Source organism: Carcharodon carcharias, chromosome 30 (genome assembly GCF_017639515.1).
Source record: "Carcharodon carcharias isolate sCarCar2 chromosome 30, sCarCar2.pri, whole genome shotgun sequence".
NCBI classification, from domain to species: domain Eukaryota; kingdom Metazoa; phylum Chordata; class Chondrichthyes; order Lamniformes; family Lamnidae; genus Carcharodon; species Carcharodon carcharias.
Genome location: NC_054496.1, coordinates 1,714,536 through 1,737,149, shown reverse-complemented (window position 1 = coordinate 1,737,149; position 22,614 = coordinate 1,714,536). Strand labels below are relative to the sequence as shown.

Sequence of the window (22,614 nt, the reverse complement as noted above, 5' to 3'; positions counted from 1 at the left end):
GCCTGTGTGCGTGTACACGCACGCCTGCCTGTGAGCGTGTACCCGCACGCCTGCCTGTGAGCGTGTACCCGCACGCCTGCCTGTGAGCGTGTACCCGCACGCCCGCCTGTGAGCGTGTACCCGCACGCCTGCCTGTGAGTGTGTGTGTAGCAACGACTGTCTTGTGAGTGTGTGTAGCAACGACTGTCTTGTGAGTGTGTGTGCGTGTGTGTAGCAACGCCTGTCTGTGAGTTAGTGTATACGCACGCCTGTCTGTGTGTGTGTGTGTGTGTGTATGTGTATGCACGCCTGTGTGTGTGTGTAGCAACGCCTGTCTGAGTGTGTGTGTGTGTGTAGCAACGCCTGTCTGTGAGTGTGTGTGTGTGTAGCAACGCCTGTCTGAGTGTGTGTGTGTGTAGCAACGCCTGTCTGTGTGTGTGTGTGCGCACGCACGCCTGTCTGTGAGTTAGTGTATACGCACGCCTGTCTCTGTGTGTGTGTGTTTGTGTGTGTACGCACGCCTGTGTGTGTGTGTAGCAACGCCTGTCTGTGAGTGTGTGTGTAGCAACTCCTGTCTGTGAGTGTGTGTGTAGCAACGCCTGTCTGTGAGTGTGTGTGTAGCAACGCCTGTCTGTGAGTGTGTGTGTAGCAATGCCTGTCTGTGAGTGTGTGTGTAGCAACGCCTGTCTGTGAGTGTGTGTGTAGAAACGCCTGTCTGTGAGTGTGTGTGTAGCAACGCCTGTCTGTGAGTGTGTGTGTAGCAACGCCTGTCTGTGAGTGTGTGTGTAGCAACGCCTGTCTGTGAGTGTGTGTGTAGCAACGCCTGTCTGAGAGTGTGTGTGTGTAGCAACGCCTGTCTGTGAGTTAGTGTATATGCACGCCTGTCAGTCTGTGTGTGTGTGTACGCACGCCTGTCTGTGTGTGTGTGTACGCACACCTGTCTGTGTGTGTGTGTGTACGCACGCCTGTCTGTGTGTGTGTGTGTACGCACGCCTGTCTGTGTGTGTGTACGCACGCCTGTCTGTGTGTGTGTACGCACGCCTGTCTGTGTGTGTGTGTACGCACGCCTGTCTGTGTGTGTGTGTACGCACGCCTGTGTGTGTGTGTGTACGCACGCCTGTGTGTGTGTGTGTACGCACGCCTGTGTGTGTGTGTGTACGCACGCCTGTGTGTGTGTGTGTACGCACGCCTGTGTGTGTGTGTGTACGCACGCCTGTGTGTGTGTGTACGCACGCCTGTCTGTGTGTGTGTACGCACGCCTGTCTGTGTGTGTGTACGCACGCCTGTCTGTGTGTGTGTACGCACGCCTGTCTGTGTGTGTGTACGCACGCCTGTCTGTGTGTGTGTACGCATGCCTGTCTGTGTGTGTGTGTACGCACGCCTGTCTGTGTGTGTGTACGCATGCCTGTCTGTGTGTGTGTGTACGCACGCCTGTCTGTGTGTGTGTAGCAACGCCTGTCTGTGAGTGTGTGTGTAGCAACGCCTGTCTGTGAGTGTGTGTGTAGCAACGCCTGTCTGTGAGTGTGTGTGTAGCAACGCCTGTCTGTGAGTGTGTGTGTAGCAACGCCTGTCTGTGAGTGTGTGTGTAGCAACGCCTGTCTGTGAGTGTGTGTGTAGCAACGCCTGTCTGTGAGTGTGTGTGTAGCAACGCCTGTCTGTGAGTGTGTGTGTAGCAACGCCTGTCTGTGAGTGTGTGTAGCAACGCCTGTCTGTGAGTGTGTGTAGCAACGCCTGTCTGTGAGTGTGTGTGTAGCAACGCCTGTCTGTGAGTGTGTGTGTAGCAACGCCTGTCTGTGAGTGTGTGTGTAGCAACGCCTGTCTGTGAGTGTGTGTGTAGCAACGCCTGTCTGTGAGTGTGTGTGTGTAGCAACGCCTGTCTGTGAGTTAGTGTATATGCACGCCTGTCAGTCTGTGTGTGTGTACGCACGCCTGTCTGTGTGTGTGTGTACGCACGCCTGTCTGTGTGTGTGTGTACGCACGCCTGTCTGTGTGTGTGTGTACGCACGCCTGTCTGTGTGTGTGTGTACGCACGCCTGTCTGTGTGTGTGTGTACGCACGCCTGTCTGTGTGTGTGTGTACGCACGCCTGTCTGTGTGTGTGTGTACGCACGCCTGTCTGTGTGTGTGTGTACGCACGCCTGTCTGTGTGTGTGTGTACGCACGCCTGTCTGTGTGTGTGTGTACGCACGCCTGTCTGTGTGTGTGTGTACGCACGCCTGTCTGTGTGTGTGTGTACGCACGCCTGTCTGTGTGTGTGTACGCACGCCTGTCTGTGTGTGTGTGTATGCACGCCTGACTGTGTGTGTGTGTACGCACGCCTGTCTGTGTGTGTGTGTACGCACGCCTGTCTGTGTGTGTGTGTACGCACGCCTGTCTGTGTGTGTGTACGCACGCCTGTGTGTTCGTGTGTGTGTGTACGCACGCCTGTGTGTTCGTGTGTGTGTGTACGCACGCCTGTGTGTTCGTGTGTGTGTGTACGCACGCCTGTGTGTTCGTGTGTGTGTGTACGCACGCCTGTGTGTTCGTGTGTGTGTGTACGCACGCCTGTGTGTTCGTGTGTGTGTGTACGCACGCCTGTGTGTTCGTGTGTGTGTGTACGCATGCCTGTGTGTTCGTGTGTGTGTACGCACGCCTGTGTGTTCGTGTGTGTGTGTACGCACGCCTGTCTGTGTGTGTGTGTGTGTGTACGCACGCCTGTCTGTGTGTGTGTGTGTTTGTGTGTGTATGCAAGCCTGTCTGTGTGTGTGTGTGTGTTTGTGTGTGTACGCACGCCTGTGTGTGTGTGTAGGCACGCCTGTCTGTGTGTGTGTGTGTGTGTGTAGGCATGCCTGTGTGTGTGTGTGTGTGTGTGTGTGTGTGTGTGTGTGTGTGTGTGTGTGTGTGTGTGTGTGTGTGTGTGTAGGCACGCCTGTCTGTGTGTGTGTGTGTGTGTGTAGGCACGCCTGTCTGTGTGTGTGTGTAGGCACGCCTGTCTGTGTGTGTGTGTAGGCACGCCTGTCTGTGTGTGTGTGTAGGCACGCCTGTCTGTGTGTGTGTGTAGGCACGCCTGTCTGTGTGTGTGTGTGTGTGTGTTTGTGTGTGTACGCACGCCTGTCTCTGTGTGTGTGTACGCACGCCTGTCTCTGTGTGTGTGTGTACGCACGCCTGTCTCTGTGTGTGTGTGTGCGCACCCGTGTCTGTGTGTGCGTGTGTGTGCGCGCACTCCTGTCTGTGTGTGCGTGTGTGTGCGCGTACGCGCGCCTGGTCTGCGTGTGTGTGCGCGTACGCGCGCCTGGTCTGCGTGTGTGTGCGCGTACGCGCGCCTGGTCTGCGTGTGTGTGCGCGTACGCGCGCCTGGTCTGCGTGTGTGTGCGCGTACGCGCGCCTGGTCTGCGTGTGTGTGCGCGTACGCGCGCCTGGTCTGCGTGTGTGTGCGCGTACGCGCGCCTGGTCTGCGTGTGTGTGCGTGTAAGCGCGCCTCGACTGGTCTGCGTGTGTGTGCGTACGTGCGCCTGGTCTGTGTGTGTGTGTGCGCGTACGCGCGACTGGTCTGCGTGTGTGTGTGCGCGTTCGCACGACTGGTCTGCGTGTGTGTGTGCGTTCGCACGACTGGTCTGCGTGTGTGTGTGTGTGCGTTCGCACGACTGGTCTGCGTGTGTGTGTGTGCGTTCGCACGACTGGTCTGCGTGTGTGTGCGTGCGTTCGCACGACTGGCCTGCGTGTGTGTGCGTACGCGCGCACGACTGGTCGGTGTGTGTGTGTGCGCGCGCACGACTGGTCTGTTTGTGTGTGTGTGTGTGTTTGCGTACTCACGCACGACTGGTCTGTGTGTGTGTGTGTGCGTACGCACGCACGACTACTGTGTGTGTGTGTGTGCGTACGCACGCACGACTGGTCTGTTTGTGTGTGCGTACGCACGCACGACTGGTCTGTTTGTGTGTGCGTACGTACGCACGACTGGTCTGTGTGTGTGTGTGTGCGTACGTACGCACGACTGGTCTGTGTGTGTGTGTGTGTGCGTACGCACGCACGACTGGTCTGTGTGTGTGTGTGTGCGTACGCACGCACGACTGGTCTGTGTGTGTGTGTGCGTACGCACGCACGACTGGTCTGTGTGTGTGTGTGTGTGCGTACGCACGCACGACTGGTCTGTGTGTGTGTGTGTGTGCGTACGCACGCACGACTGGTCTGTGTGTGTGTGTGTGCGTACGCACGCATGACTGGTCTGTGTGTGTGTGTGCGCACGCACGACTGGTCTGTGTGTGTGTGCGTGTGCGCGACTGGTCTGTTTGTGTGTGTGTGCGCGCGTATGCACGACTGGTCTGTGTGTGTGCGTACGCATGACTGGTCTGTGTGTGTGTGCGTACGCACGCCTGATCTGTGTGTGTGTGTGTGCGTACACACGCCTGATCTGTGTGTGTGTGTGTATGTGTGTACGCACGCCTGTCTGCATGCGTGTGCGTGGGGGCATGTGCGCTTGCGGGCACCTGCGTGTGCATGTGTACGCACGTCTATGAGTGAGGGTGTGTGTGTGTGTGCAGGCGCCTGCGTGTGTACCTGTGTGTGTGTGTGTGTGTGTGTGTGTGTGTGTGTGTGTGTGTGTGTGTGTGTGTGTGTATTTCATACCTGTTTCTGTGTGGGGGAACAGCCTGTACCGTTTTATGTGCGCATGCGCCTGTGTGTCTGTATGTGTGTAGTAAGCAGCTGTTGTAGGTTTGGCTGTGATTGATTATTGAATATTTGTTTTTTCTGACAGGGTGGTTGTTTTGGACAAAGTCACGGATTTCCTGCTGTTTCTGGGCAAAATGCTTATTGTTGGAGGAGTGGGTCAGTATCTGTTTCATTCCACAGTATGCCCTCCATACCTTGGAGATGGTTTAGCTGTTTGTTTTTAAATGGATTTCCCACTGTCTGTTCTGAGTAAACTGATCTTAGGTGGGACAGTGCTAGTGATTTTCAGAGAATGGCAATTCCATTAGAGATCTGGCTTCCCACCCCCAGCCCAGTGGCTCCCTGCCCAACAGCTCCTGCACTACCCTGCCACCACCCCCACCCCCACCCCCATGGCAACCCAAGCCTTCAGTCCTGCTGTGCCCATTGTGAACTTTGTACCTGGTTATTCAGCTGTGCTTTGGGTAATGAGATGAACTGTCCAGGCTCAAGATAATGAAATCTGTTGGAGTGGGGCCCACGAGTTGTCAAACTGGGTGCGATATTGCCTCATACTTCCACAGAAAGTCTGGGGTTCCGTGTTGTTATGTGGTGAATGGTGTGTAGCTGCTGCCATATCTGTATAGCTCTTTGGGATTTATGCCACCGTGGTTAATGATTCAGTAGTTTTTTTTTTCATTAATGGGATGTGGGCATTGCTGACCAGGCCAGCATTTATTGCTCATCCCTAGTTACCCTTGAGAAGGTGGTGGTGAGCTGCCTTCTTGAACCGCTGCAGTTCCTGCGGTGTAGGTACACCCACAGTGCTGTTAGGAAGGGTGTTCCAGGATTTTGACCCAGCGACAATGGAGGAACGACGATATATTTCCAAGTCAGGATGGTGAGTGACTTGGAGGGGAACTTCCAGGTGGTGTTGTTCCTGTGTATCTACTGCCCTTGTCAATCTAGTTGGTGGTCATGGGTTTGGAAGGTGCTGTCCAAGGAGCCTCAGTGAGTTCATGCAGTGCATCTTGTAGATGGTACACACTGCTGCTACTGTGCGTCGGTGGTGGAGGGAGTGAATATTTTGTGGATGTGGTGCCAATCAAGTGGCTGCTTTGTCCTGGATGGTGTCCAGCTTCTTGAGTGTTGTGGGAGCTGCACTCATCCAGGCAAGCGGGGAGTATTCCATCACACTCCTGACTTGTACCTTGTAGATGGTGGACAGACTTTGGGGAGTCAGAAGGTGAGTTACTTGTTGCAGGATTCCTAGCCTCTGACCTGCTTTTGTAGCCACAGTATTTATATGGCTAGTCCAGTTCAGTTTCTGCTCAATAGTAACTTGTAGGATGTTGATAGTGGGGATTAAGTGATGGTAATGCCGTTGATGTCAAAGGGCAATGGTTAGATTCTCTCTTGTTGGTGATGGTCATTGTATGGCAACTATGTGGTGTGAATGTTACTTGCCACTTGTCAGCCCAAGCCTGGATATTGTCCAGGTTTTGCTGCATTTGGACATGAACTGCTTCAGTATCTGAGGAGTTGTGAATGGTGCTGAACATTGTGCAATCATCAGTGAACATCCCCACTTCTGACCTTATGATGGAAGGAAGGTCATTGATGAAGCAACTGAAGATGGTTGGGCCTAGGACACTACCCTGAGGAACTCCTGCAGTGATGTCCTGTAGCTGAGATGACTGACCTCCAACAACCTCAACCATATTCCTTGGTGCTAGCTTTGACTCCAGCCAGCGGAGAGTTTTCCCCCTGATTCCCATTGACTCCAGTTTTGCTAGGGCTCCTTGATACTACACTCTGTCAAATGTGGCTTTAATGTCAAGGGCAGTCACTCTTACCTCACCTCAGGAGTTCAGCTCTTTTGTCCATGTTTGAACCAAGGCTGTAACGAGGTCAGGAGCTGAGTGACCCTGGCAGAACCCAAACTGGGTGTCAGTGAGCAGGTTATTGCTAAGCAAGTGCCACTTGATAGCACTGTTGATGACCCCTTCCATCACTTTACTGATGATTGAGAGTAGACTGATGGGCGGTAATTTGCTGGGTTGGATTTGTCCTGCTTTTTGTGTACAGGACATACCTGGGCAATTTTCCACATAGCTGGGTAGATGCCAGTGTTGTAGCTGTACTGGAACAGCTTGGCTAGGGGCGTGGCAAGTGTTGGAGCACAAGTCTTCAGTACTATGGCTGGAATATTGTCAGGACCCATAGCCTTTGCAGAATCCAGTGCCTTCAGACATTTATTGATATCATGTGGAGTGAATCGAATAGACTAAAGACTGACATCTGTGATGCTGGGGACCTCCAGAGGAGGCCAAGCTGCATCATCCATTTGGCACTTCTGGCTGAAGATTGTTGCGAATGCTTTAGCCTTAAGTTTTGCACTGCTGTGCTGGGCTCCTCCATCATTGAGGATGGGGATATTTGTGGAGTCTCCTCCTCCTGTTAATTGTTTAATTGTCCAACGTATTCACATCTGGATGTGACAGGACTGCAGAGCTTCAGTCTGATCTTTTGTTTGAGGAATCACTTAGCTCTGTCTATCACTTGCTGCTTCCGCTGTTTGGCACTTAACTAGTCCTGTGTTATAGCTTCACCAGGTTGACACCTCATTTTTAAGTATGTCTGGTGCTGCTCCTGGCATGCCCTCCTGCACTCTTCATTGAACCAGAGTTGATCCCCTAACCTGATGGTAATGGTAGAGCTGGGGATATGCCAGACCATGAGGTTACTGATTGTGTTTGAATACAATTCTTCTGATGATGATGATCCACAGTGCCTCATGGTTGCCCAGGCTAGTGTTGCTAGATCTGTCCGAAATCGATCCCAGTTAGCATGCTGGCAGTGCCACAGAACACAATGGAGGGAATCCCCAACGTAAATATGGGACTTCGTCTCCACAATGACTGTGTGTTATGGTCACTCCTATCGATACTGTCGGGGACAGATGAATCTGCGGCAGGCAGGTTGGTGAGGATGAGGTCAACTGTGTTTTTTCCCTCTTGTTGGTTCCCTCACCACCTGCCGCAGACCCAGTCTAGCAGCAATGCCATTTAGGACACAGCCAGCTCGGTCAGTAGTGGTGCTACCGAGCCACTCTTGGTGACGGACATTCCGGCCCCCACCCAGAGTACATTCTGCGCCCTTGCCACCCTCAATGCTTCCTTCTAGTAGTGTTCAACATGGAGGAGGAGCACTGATTCATCAGCTGAGGGAGGGCAGAATGTGGTGATCAGCAGGAGGCTTCTTTGCTCATGTTTGATCCGATGGTTATGGTACGCATGGTGACCCTTTCTGTAGAGCTGCAGTAGCCCATTGTTGTGGGATGCTTAGCACTTAACCTGAGTATACTGAGTGGGAGCTGGCAGGCTACTTCATCCCTTCGTTACTTGGAGTTGAGTGCCTCCTCATCCCCTCACTACCAGGGACTATGAGCCCAGGTGCATATGGAAACCTTGTTGAGTGGGGACGTTCTATTGACTGTCCATTAAGAGCATGGCATGGCGAGTGTGATATTAGGCCATACAAAAACAGTAAATCTTTTGCTCTGAGCTTGGTCTGTACTGAGTTGGCTGGTCTAGCCAGACTACAGTTGGTTCTGCAATTGCCCTTTATACCCCCGGGCTAAGGAGGGGAAGTATCCAGATTTCTAGATCCTGAACATATGTGGTGCATGGTGAGAACTGGCTCAGGATCTAGTGTGTAGTATGCTGCTGACACTTACTGGATAAGCTCTCATATTAAGAATTAGCAGCGAGGAGAAACGCAACACAGTGAAATTCCAAGATAAAAGCAAAATACTGCGAATGCTGGAAATCTGAAACAAAACAGAAAATGCTGGAAAAACTCAGCAGGTCTGGCAGCATTTGTGGAGAGAGAAACAGAGTTAACGTTTCAAGTCCGTATGACACTTCTTCAGAGCCGAGTTGAGATTCTGTTCCTTTAGGAGAGTATGGTAGTTAACACTGATAAGGACTCTGCTCCTGGCTGCATGGTGGTCCATAGTTGGGGGAGCTTTCGGAATGGAACACGGCCCAGTCCCTCACCCTGCTCATTTGTCTTTGTACATTCGAGTTAATCACCAAGTGAGACTTTCTTCCTTCTGTTCCCCAGGTGTCCTTGGATTCTTCTTCTTCACCAATCAAATAATAATCATTGAGGACAAGGCACCAACTCTGAACTACTACTGGGTTCCACTGCTGGTGAGAGAGAATCATCAGTTCTTGCTTTAAGTACAGCATGCTGTAGATGCGTTATACAGACCATACACACACACACACACCCCCACGCACACACCCCCCCCACACACACCTTATACACATACTACGCACACACACTACGCAAACAGACACACACCACAAAACACATGCACATACTCTCTACACAAAACACACACACTCTACACAAAACACATACACAAACTCTGCACAAAACACACACACACAAACTCTATACAAAACACACACACACTCTACACAAAACACACACACACACACTCTACACAAAACACACACACACACTCTACACAAAACACACACACACACTCTACACAAAACACACACACATACCACAAACTACACAAAACACACACACTACACAAAACACACTCACTACACAAAACACACTCACTACACAAAACACACTCACTACACAAAACACACTCACTACACAAAACACACTCACTACACAAAACACACTCACTACACAAAACACACTCACTACACAAAACACACTCACTACACAAAACACACTCACTACACAAAACACACTCACTACACAAAACACTCACTACACAAAACACACTCACTACACAAAACACACTCACTACACAAAACACACTCACTACACAAAACACACTCACTACACAAAACACACACACACACATTCTAAACAAAACACACACACTCTGCACAAAACACACACACACACACACACTACACAAAACACACACACATACCACAAACTACACAAAACACACACACACTACACAAAACGCACACACACTACACAAAACGCACACACACTACACAAAACACACACACACTACACAAAACACACACACACTACACAAAACACACACACACTACACAAAACACACACACACTACACAAAACACACACACACTACACAAAACACACACACACTACACAAAACACACAAACTACACAAAACACACAAACTACACAAAACACACACACTACACAAAACACACACACTACACAAAACACACACACTCTACACAAAACACACACACTCTACACAAAACACACACTCTACACAAAACACACACTCTACACAAAACACACACTCTACACAAAACACACACTTTCTACACAAAACACAAACACACACTCTACACAAAACACACACACACACTCTACACAAAACACACACACACACTCTGCACAAAACACACACACACTCTGCACAAAACACACACACACTCTGCACAAAACACACACACACTCTGCAGAAAACACACACATTCTGCACAAAAGACATACACACACTACACAAAACACACAGACACTGCACAAAACACACACGCACACTCTGCACAAAACACACACGCACACTCTGCACAAAACACACACACACACTGCACAAAACACACACACACACTGCACAAAACACACACCCACACTCTGCACAAAACACACACCCACACTCTGCACAAAACACACACACACACTCTGCACAAAACACACACACACACACACTGCACAAAACACACACACACACTCTGCACAAAACACACACACACACTCTGCACAAAACACACACACACTCTGCACAAAACACACACACACTCTGCACAAAACACACACACACTCTGCACAAAACACACACACACTCTGCACAAAACACACACACACTCTGCACAAAACACACACACACTCTGCACAAAACACACACACACTACAGAAAACACACACACACACTCTGCACAAAACACACACACACACTCTGCACAAAACACGCACACACACACGCACTGCACAAAACACACACACACACACTGCACAAAACACACACACACACTCTGCACAAAACACACACACACACTGCACAAAACACACACACACACTGCACAAAACACACACCCACACTCTGCACAAAACACACACCCACACTCTGCACAAAACACACACACACACTCTGCACAAAACACACACACACACACACTGCACAAAACACACACACACACTCTGCACAAAACACACACACACACTCTGCACAAAACACACACACACACTCTGCACAAAACACACACACACTCTGCACAAAACACACACACACACACACTGCACAAAACACACACACACACTCTGCACAAAACACACACACACACTCTGCACAAAACACACACACACTCTGCACAAAACACACACACACTCTGCACAAAACACACACACACTCTGCACAAAACACACACACACTCTGCACAAAACACACACACACTCTGCACAAAACACACACACACTCTGCACAAAACACACACACACTACAGAAAACACACACACACACTCTGCACAAAACACACACACACACTCTGCACAAAACACGCACACACACACGCACTGCATAAAACACACACACACACACTGCACAAAACACACACACACACTCTGCACAAAACACACACACACACTCTGCACAAAACACACACACTCTGAACAACACACACACTCTACACAAAACACACATACACACTCTGCACAAAACACACACACACACTGCGCAAAACACACACACACACTCTGCACAAAACACACAAACACACTCTGCACAAAACACACACACACACGCACTGCACAAAATACACACACACTCTGCACAAAACACACACACACACTGCACAAAACACACACACACACTGCACAAAACACACACTCTGCACAAAACACACACTCTGCACAAAACACACACTCTGCACAAAACACACACTCTGCACAAAACACACACACTGCACAAAACACACACACACTCTGCACAAAACACACAACACACACACTCTGCACAACACACACACTCGACACAAAACACAAACACACACTCTACACAAAACACACACACTCTGCACAAAACACACACACACACTCTGAACAACACACACACTCTGAACAACACACACACTCTGAACAACACACACACTCTACACAAAACACACATACACACTCTGCACAAAACACACACACACACTCTGCGCAAAACACACACACACACTCTGCGCAAAACACACACACACACTCTGCACAAAACACATACACACACTGCACAAAACACACACACACACTCTGCACAAAACACACACACACACTCTGCACAAAACAAACACACACACTCTACACAAAACACACACACACACTCTACACAAAACACACACACACACTCTACACAAAACACACACACACACTGTAAACAAAACACACACACACACTCTGCACAAAACACACACTCTGCACAAAACACACACACACACTGCACAAAACACACACACACACTCTGCACAAAACACACACCCACACTCTGCACAAAACACACACACACACTCTGCACAAAACACACACACACACACTGCACAAAACACACACACACACTCTGCACAAAACACACACACACACTCTGCACAAAACACACACACACTCTGCACAAAACACACACACACTCTGCACAAAACACACACACACTCTGCACAAAACACACACACACACTACACAAAACACACACACACACTCTGCACAAAACACACACACACACTCTGCACAAAACACACACACACACACGCACTGCACAAAACACACACACTCTGCACAAAACACACACACACTCTGCACAAAATACACACACACTCTGCACAAAACACACACACACACACTGCACAAAACACACACACACACTCTGCACAAAACACACACACTGCACAAAACACACACACACTCTGCACAAAACACACACACACACTGCACAAAACACACACACACACTGCACAAAACACACACACACACTCTGAACAAAGCACACACACACACTACACAAAACACACACACACACTGCACAAAACACACACACACTACACAAAACACACACACACACTCTGCACAAAACACACACACACACTACACAAAACACACACACACACTGCACAAAACACACACACACACTACACAAAACACACACACACACTCCGCACAAAACACACACACACACTCTGCACAAAACACACACACACTGCACAAAACACACACACACTCTGCGCAAAACACACACACACACTACACAAAACACACACACACACTCTGCACAAAACACACACACACACACTCTGCACAAAACACACACACACACACTCTGCACAAAACACACACACACACACACTGCACAAAACACACACACACTCTGCACAAAACACACACTCTGCACAAAACACACACACACACGCACTGCACAAAACACACACACACACTGCACAAAACACACACACACTCTGCGCAAAACACACACACACACTACACAAAACACACACACACACTCTGCACAAAACACACACACACACACTGCACAAAACACACACACACACTCTTCACAAAACACACACACTGCACAAAACACACACACACTCTGCACAAAAAACACACACACACTGCACAAAACATACACACACTCTGCACAAAACACACACACACACTCTGATCAAAACACACACACACTCTGCGCAAAACACACACACACACTACACAAAACACACACACACACTCTGCACAAAACACACACACACACACTGCACAAAACACACACACACACTCTTCACAAAACACACACACTGCACAAAACACACACACACTCTGCACAAAAAACACACACACACTGCACAAAACATACACACACTCTGCACAAAACACACACACACACTCTGATCAAAACACACACACACACTACACAAAACACACACACACACTCTGCACAAAACACACACACACACTCTGCACAAAACACACACACACACTCTGCACAAAACACACACACACACTCTGCACAAAACACACACACACACTCTGCACAAAACACACACACACACTCTGCACAAAACACACACACACACACTCTGCACAAAACACACACACACACTCTGCACAAAACACACACACATACCACAAACTACACAAAACACACACACACTACACAAAACACACACACACTACACAAAACACACACACACTACACCAAACACACACACACTACACCAAACACACACACACTACACAAAACACACACACACTACACAAAACACACACACACTACACAAAACACACACACACACTACACAAAACACACACACACTACACAAAACACACACACACTACACAAAACACACACACACTACACAAAGCACACACACACTCCACAAAACACACACACACTACACAAAACACACACACTACACAAAACACACACACTACACAAAACACACACACTCTACACAAAACACACACTCTATACAAAACACACACTCTACACAAAACACACACACTCTACACAAAACACAAACACACGCTCTACACAAAACACACTACATAAAACACACACACACACTGCACAACACACACACTCTACACAAAACACACACACACACTCTACACAAAACACACACACACTCTCTACACAAAACACACACACACACTCTACACAAAACACACACACACACTCTGCACAAAACACACACACACACTCTGCACAAAACACACACGCACACTCTGCACAAAACACACACGCACACTCTGCACAAAACACACACTCTACACAAAACACATACACCCACCCTGCACAACACACACACTACACAAAACACACACACACACTCTACACAAAACACACACACACACTCTGCACAACACACACACTCTACACAAAACACACACACACACTCTGCACAACACACACACCTTACACAAAACACACACACGCTCTACACAAAACACACTCTACACAAAACACACACACTGCACAACACACACACTCTACACAAAACACACACACACACTCTGCACAAAACACACACACACTCTACACAAAACACACACACACACTCTACACAAAACACACACACACTGCACAACACACACACTCTGCACAAAACACACACACACACTCTACACAAAACACACACACACACACACTCTACACAAAACACACACACTCTACACAAAACACACACACTCTGCACAACACACACACTCTACACAAAACACACACACACACTCTGCACAACACACACACTCTACACAAAACACACACGCACACTCTGCACAAAACACACACGCACACTCTGCACAAAACACACACACACACTCTGCACAAAACACACACACACTCTGCACAAAATACACACACACTCTGCACAAAATACACACACACTCTGCACAAAACACACACACACACTCTGCACAAAACACACACACACACTCTGCACAGCACACACACACACACTCTGCACATACACACACTCTACACAAAACACACACACACACTCTACACAAAACACACACACTCTACACAAAACACACACACACACTCTGCACAACACACACACTCTTCACAAAACACACACACACTCTCTACACAAAACACACACACTCTCTACACAAAACACACACACACTCTACACAAAACACACACACACACTCTACACAAAACACACACACACACTCTGTACAACACACACACTCTACACAAAACACACACACACACTACACAAAACACACACACACACTCTGCACAAAACACACACTCTACACAACACACACACACACACACACACACACTGCACAACACACACACTCTACACAAAACACACACACACAGTCTGCACAAAACAGACACACACACTACACAAAACACACACACACACTCTGCACAAAACACACACACACACTCTGCACAAAACACACACACACACTCTGCACAAAACACACACACACACTCTGCACAAAACACACACACACACTCTGCACAAAACACACACACACACTCTGCACAACACACACACTCTGCACAAAACACACACACACACTCTGCACAACACACACACTCTACACAAAACACACACACACACTCTACACAAATCACACACACACACTGCACAACACACACTCTACACAAAACACACACACACACTCTGCACAAAACACACACACACACACTCTGCACAAAACACACACACACACTCTGCACAACACACACACTCTACACAAAACACACACACACACACTCTGCACAAAACACACGCACACACTCTGCACAAAACACACGCACACACTCTGCACAAAACACACACACACACTCTGCACAAAACACACACACACACTCTGCACAAAACACACACACACACTCTGCACAAAACACACACACACACTCTGCACAAAACACACACACACACTCTGCACAAAACACACACACACACTCTGCACAAAACACACACACACACTCTGCACAAAACACACACACACACTCTGCACAAAACACACACACACACTCTGCACAAAACACACACACACACACTGCATAAAACACACACTCACACTCTGCACAAAACACACACACACACTCTGCACAAAACACACACACACACTCTGCACAAAACACACACACACACTCTGCACAAAACACACACACACACACTCTGCACAAAACACACACACACACACTCTGCACAAAACACACACACACACACTCTGCACAAAACACACACACACACTCTGCACAAAACACACACACACACTCTGCACAAAACACACACACACACTCTGCACAAAACACACACACACACTCTGCACAAAACACACACACACACTCTGCACAAAACACACACACACACTCTGCACAAAACACACACACACTCTGCACAAAACACACACACACTCTGCACAAAACACACACACACTCTGCACAAAACACACACACACACTACACAAAACACACACACACACTCTGCACAAAACACACACACACACTCTGCACAAAACACACACACGCACACGCTCTGCACAAAACACACACACACTCTGCACAAAACACACACACACTCTGCACAAAACACACACACACTCTGCACAAAACACACACACACACACTGCACAAAACACACACACACACTCTTCACAAAACACACACACTGCACAAAACACACACACACTCTGCACAAAACACACACGCACACTGCACAAAACACACACGCGCACTGCACAAAACACACACACACACTCTGAACAAAACACACACACACACTACACAAAACACACACACACACTGCACAAAACACACACACACACTACACAAAACACACACACACACTCTGCACAAAACACACACACACACTACACAAAACACACACACACACTCTGCACAAAACACACACACACACTACACAAAACACACACACACACTCCGCACAAAACACACACACACACTCTGCACAAAACACACACACACTGCACAAAACACACACACACTCTGCGCAAAACACACACACACACTACACAAAACACACACACACACTCTGCACAAAACACACACACACACACTCTGCACAAAACACACACACACACACACTGCACAAAACACACACACACTCTGCACAAAACACACACTCTGCACAAAACACACACACACACGCACTGCACAAAACACACACACACACTGCACAAAACACACACACACTCTGCGCAAAACACACACACACACTACACAAAACACACACACACACTCTGCACAAAACACACACACACACACTGCACAAAACACACACACACACTCTTCACAAAACACACACACTGCACAAAACACACACACACTCTGCACAAAAAACACACACACACTGCACAAAACATACACACACTCTGCACAAAACACACACACACACTCTGATCAAAACACACACACACTCTGCGCAAAACACACACACACACTACACAAAACACACACACACACTCTGCACAAAACACACACACACACACTGCACAAAACACACACACACACTCTTCACAAAACACACACACTGCACAAAACACACACACACTCTGCACAAAAAACACACACACACTGCACAAAAAAAACACACACTCTGAACAAAACACACACACACACTCTGATCAAAACACACACACACACTACACAAAACACACACACACACTCTGCACAAAACACACACACACACTCTGCACAAAACACACACACACACTCTGCACAAAACACACACACACACTCTGCACAAAACACACACACACACTCTGCACAAAACACACACACACTCTGCACAAAACACACACACACACTCTGCACAAAACACACACACACACCACAAACTACACAAAACACACACACACTACACAAAACACACACACACTACACAAAACACACACACACTACACCAAACACACACACACTACACAAAACACACACACACTACACAAAACACACACACACTACACAAAACACACACACACTACACAAAACACACACACACACTACACAAAACACACACACACTACACAAAACACACACACACTACACAAAACACACACACACTACACAAAGCACACACACACTCCACAAAACACACACACACTACACAAAACACACACACTACACAAAACACACACACTACACAAAACACACACACTCTACACAAAACACACACTCTATACAAAACACACACTCTACACAAAACACACACACTCTACACAAAACACAAACACACGCTCTACACAAAACACACTACATAAAACACACACACACACTGCACAACACACACACTCTACACAAAACACACACACACACTCTACACAAAACACACACACACTCTCTACACAAAACACACACACACACTCTACACAAAACACACACACACACTCTGCACAAAACACACACACACACTCTGCACAAAACACACACGCACACTCTGCAAAAAACACACACGCACACTCTGCACAAAACACACACTCTACACAAAACACATACACCCACCCTGCACAACACACACACTACACAAAACACACACACACACTCTACACAAAACACACACACACACTCTGCACAACACACACACTCTACACAAAACACACACACACACTCTGCACAACACACACACCTTACACAAAACACACACACGCTCTACACAAAACACACTCTACACAAAACACACACACTGCACAACACACACACTCTACACAAAACACACACACACACTCTGCACAAAACACACACACACTCTACACAAAACACACACACACACTCTACACAAAACACACACACACACTGCACAACACACACACTCTGCACAAAACACACACACACACTCTACACAAAACACACACACACACACACTCTGCACAACACACACACTCTACACAAAACACACACACTCTGCACAACACACACACTCTACACAAAACACACACACACACTCTGCACAACACACACACTCTACACAAAACACACACGCACACTCTGCACAAAACACACACGCACACTCTGCACAAAACACACACACACACTCTGCACAAAACACACACACACTCTGCACAAAATACACACACACTCTGCACAAAATACACACACACTCTGCACAAAACACACACACACACTCTGCACAAAACACACACACACACTCTGCACAGCACACACACACACACTCTGCACATACACACACTCTACACAAAACACACACACACACTCTACACAAAACACACACACTCTACACAAAACACACACACACACTCTGCACAACACACACACTCTTCACAAAACACACACACACTCTCTACACGAAACACACACACTCTCTACACAAAACACACACACACTCTACACAAAACACACACACACACTCTACACAAAACACACACACACACTCTGTACAACACACACACTCTACACAAAACACACACACACACTACACAAAACACACACACACACTCTGCACAAAACACACACTCTACACAACACACACACACACACACACACACACTGCACAACACACACACTCTACACAAAACACACACACACAGTCTGCACAAAACAGACACACACACTACACAAAACACACACACACACTCTGCACAAAACACACACACACACTCTGCACAAAACACACACACACACTCTGTACAAAACACACACACACACTCTGCACAAAACACACACACACACTCTGCACAAAACACACATACACACTGTACACAACACACGCACTCTGCACAAAACACACACACACACTCTGCACAACACACACACTCTACACAAAACACACACACACACTCTACACAAATCACACACACACACTGCACAACACACACTCTACACAAAACACACACACACACTCTGCACAAAACACACACACACACACTCTGCACAAAACACACACACACACTCTGCACAACACACACACTCTACACAAAACACACACACACACACTCTGCACAAAACACACGCACACACTCTGCACAAAACACACGCACACACTCTGCACAAAACACACACACACACTCTGCACAAAACACACACACACACTCTGCACAAAACACACACACACACTCTGCACAAAACACACACACACACTCTGCACAAAACACACACACACACTCTGCACAAAACACACACACACACTCTGCACAAAACACACACACACACTCTGCACAAAACACACACACACACTCTGCACAAAACACACACACACACTCTGCACAAAACACACACACACACACTCTGCATAAAACACACACTCACACTCTGCACAAAACACACACACACACTCTGCACAAAACACACACACACACTCTGCACAAAACACACACACACACTCTGCACAAAACACACACACACACACTCTGCACAAAACACACACACACACACTCTGCACAAAACACACACACACACACTCTGCACAAAACACACACACACACTCTGCACAAAACACACACACACACTCTGCACAAAACACACACACACACTCTGCACAAAACACACACACACACTCTGCACAAAACACACACACACACTCTGCACAAAACACACACACACACTCTACACAAAACACACACACACACTCTGCACAAAACACACACACACACTCTGCACAAAACACACACACACAATCTGCACAACACACACACTCTACACAAAACACACACACACTCTGCACAAAACACACACACACACTCTGCACAAAACACACACACACACTCTGCACAAAACACACACACACACTCTGCACAAAACACACACACACACTCTGCACAAAACACACACACACACTCTGCACAAAACACACACACACACTCTGCACAAAACACACACACACACTCTGCACAAAACACACACACACACTCTGCACAAAACACACACACACACTCTGCACAAAACACACACACACACTCTGCACAAAACACACACACACACTCTGCACAAAACACACACACACACTCTGCACAAAACACACACACACACTCTGCACAAAACACACACACACACTCTGCACAAAACACACACACACACTCTGCACAAAACACACACACACACTCTGCACAAAACACACACACACACTCTGCACAAAACACACACACACACTCTGCACAAAACACACACACACACTCTGCACAAAACACACACACACACTCTGCACAAAACACACACACACAATCTGCACAACACACACACTCTACACAAAACACACACACACTCTGCACAAAACACACACTGCACAAAACACACACAGACACTCTGCACAAAACATACACACACTCTCTGCACAAAACACACACACACTCTCTGCACAAAACACACACACACACTCTGCACAAAACACACACACACACTCTGCACAAAACACACACACACAGTCTGCACAAAACACACACACACAGTCTGCACAAAACACACACACACAGTCTGCACAAAACACACACACACACTCTGCACAAAACACACACACACACTCTGCACAAAACCCACACACACACTCTGCACAAAACACACACACACACTCTGCACAAAACACACACACACACTCTGCACAAAACACACACACACACTCTGCACAAAACATACACACACACTCTGCACAAAACACACACACACACTCTGCACAAAACTCACACACACTCTGCACAAAACTCACACACACTCTGCACAAAACTCACACACACTCTGCACAAAACACACACACACACTACACAAAACACACACACCCACTCTGCACAAAACACACACACACTCTACACAAAACACACACACACACTGCACAAAACACACACTCTACACAAAACACACACACACTCTCTGCACAAAACACACACACACTCTGCACAAAACACACACACACACTCTACACAAAACACACACACACACTCTGCACAAAACACACACACTCTGTACAAAACACACACACACACTCTGCACAAAACACACACACACACTCTGCACAAAACACACACACACACTCTGCACAAAACACACACACACACTCTGCACAAAACACACACACACACTCTGCACAAAACACACACACACACTCTGCACAAAACACGCACTGCACAAAACACACACACACGCTCTGCACAAAACACACACACACGCTCTGCACAAAACACACACACACGCTCTACACAAAACACACACACACTCTGCACAAAACGCACACACACACTCTGCACAAAACACACACACACTCTGCACAAAACACACACACACTCTGCACAAAACACACACACACTCTGCACAAAACACACACACTCTGCACAAAACACACACACTCTGCACAAAACACGCACACACTCTGCACAAAACACACACACACACTCTGCACAAAACACACACACACACTCTGCACAAAACACACACACACACTCTGCACAAAACACACACACGCACACTCTGCACAAAACACACACACACACTCTGCACAAAACACACCCACACTTTGCACATAACACACACG

The 22,614-nt window shown here is 47.7% G+C and overlaps 1 protein-coding gene across 3 annotated transcripts in view; it reads left to right on the top strand.

The window, feature by feature from the left end:
* Positions 1-22,614, top strand: part of slc44a2 (solute carrier family 44 member 2) — a 230,279-nt gene that overhangs the window by 86,088 nt on the left and 121,577 nt on the right. For all 3 annotated transcript variants that reach the window (XM_041177027.1, XM_041177026.1, XM_041177025.1), the window contains exons 19-20: positions 4,714-4,784; positions 8,736-8,824. In XM_041177027.1, coding sequence (XP_041032961.1) covers positions 4,714-4,784; positions 8,736-8,824 — 160 coding nt within the window. The remainder of the gene's footprint in view (positions 1-4,713; positions 4,785-8,735; positions 8,825-22,614) is intronic.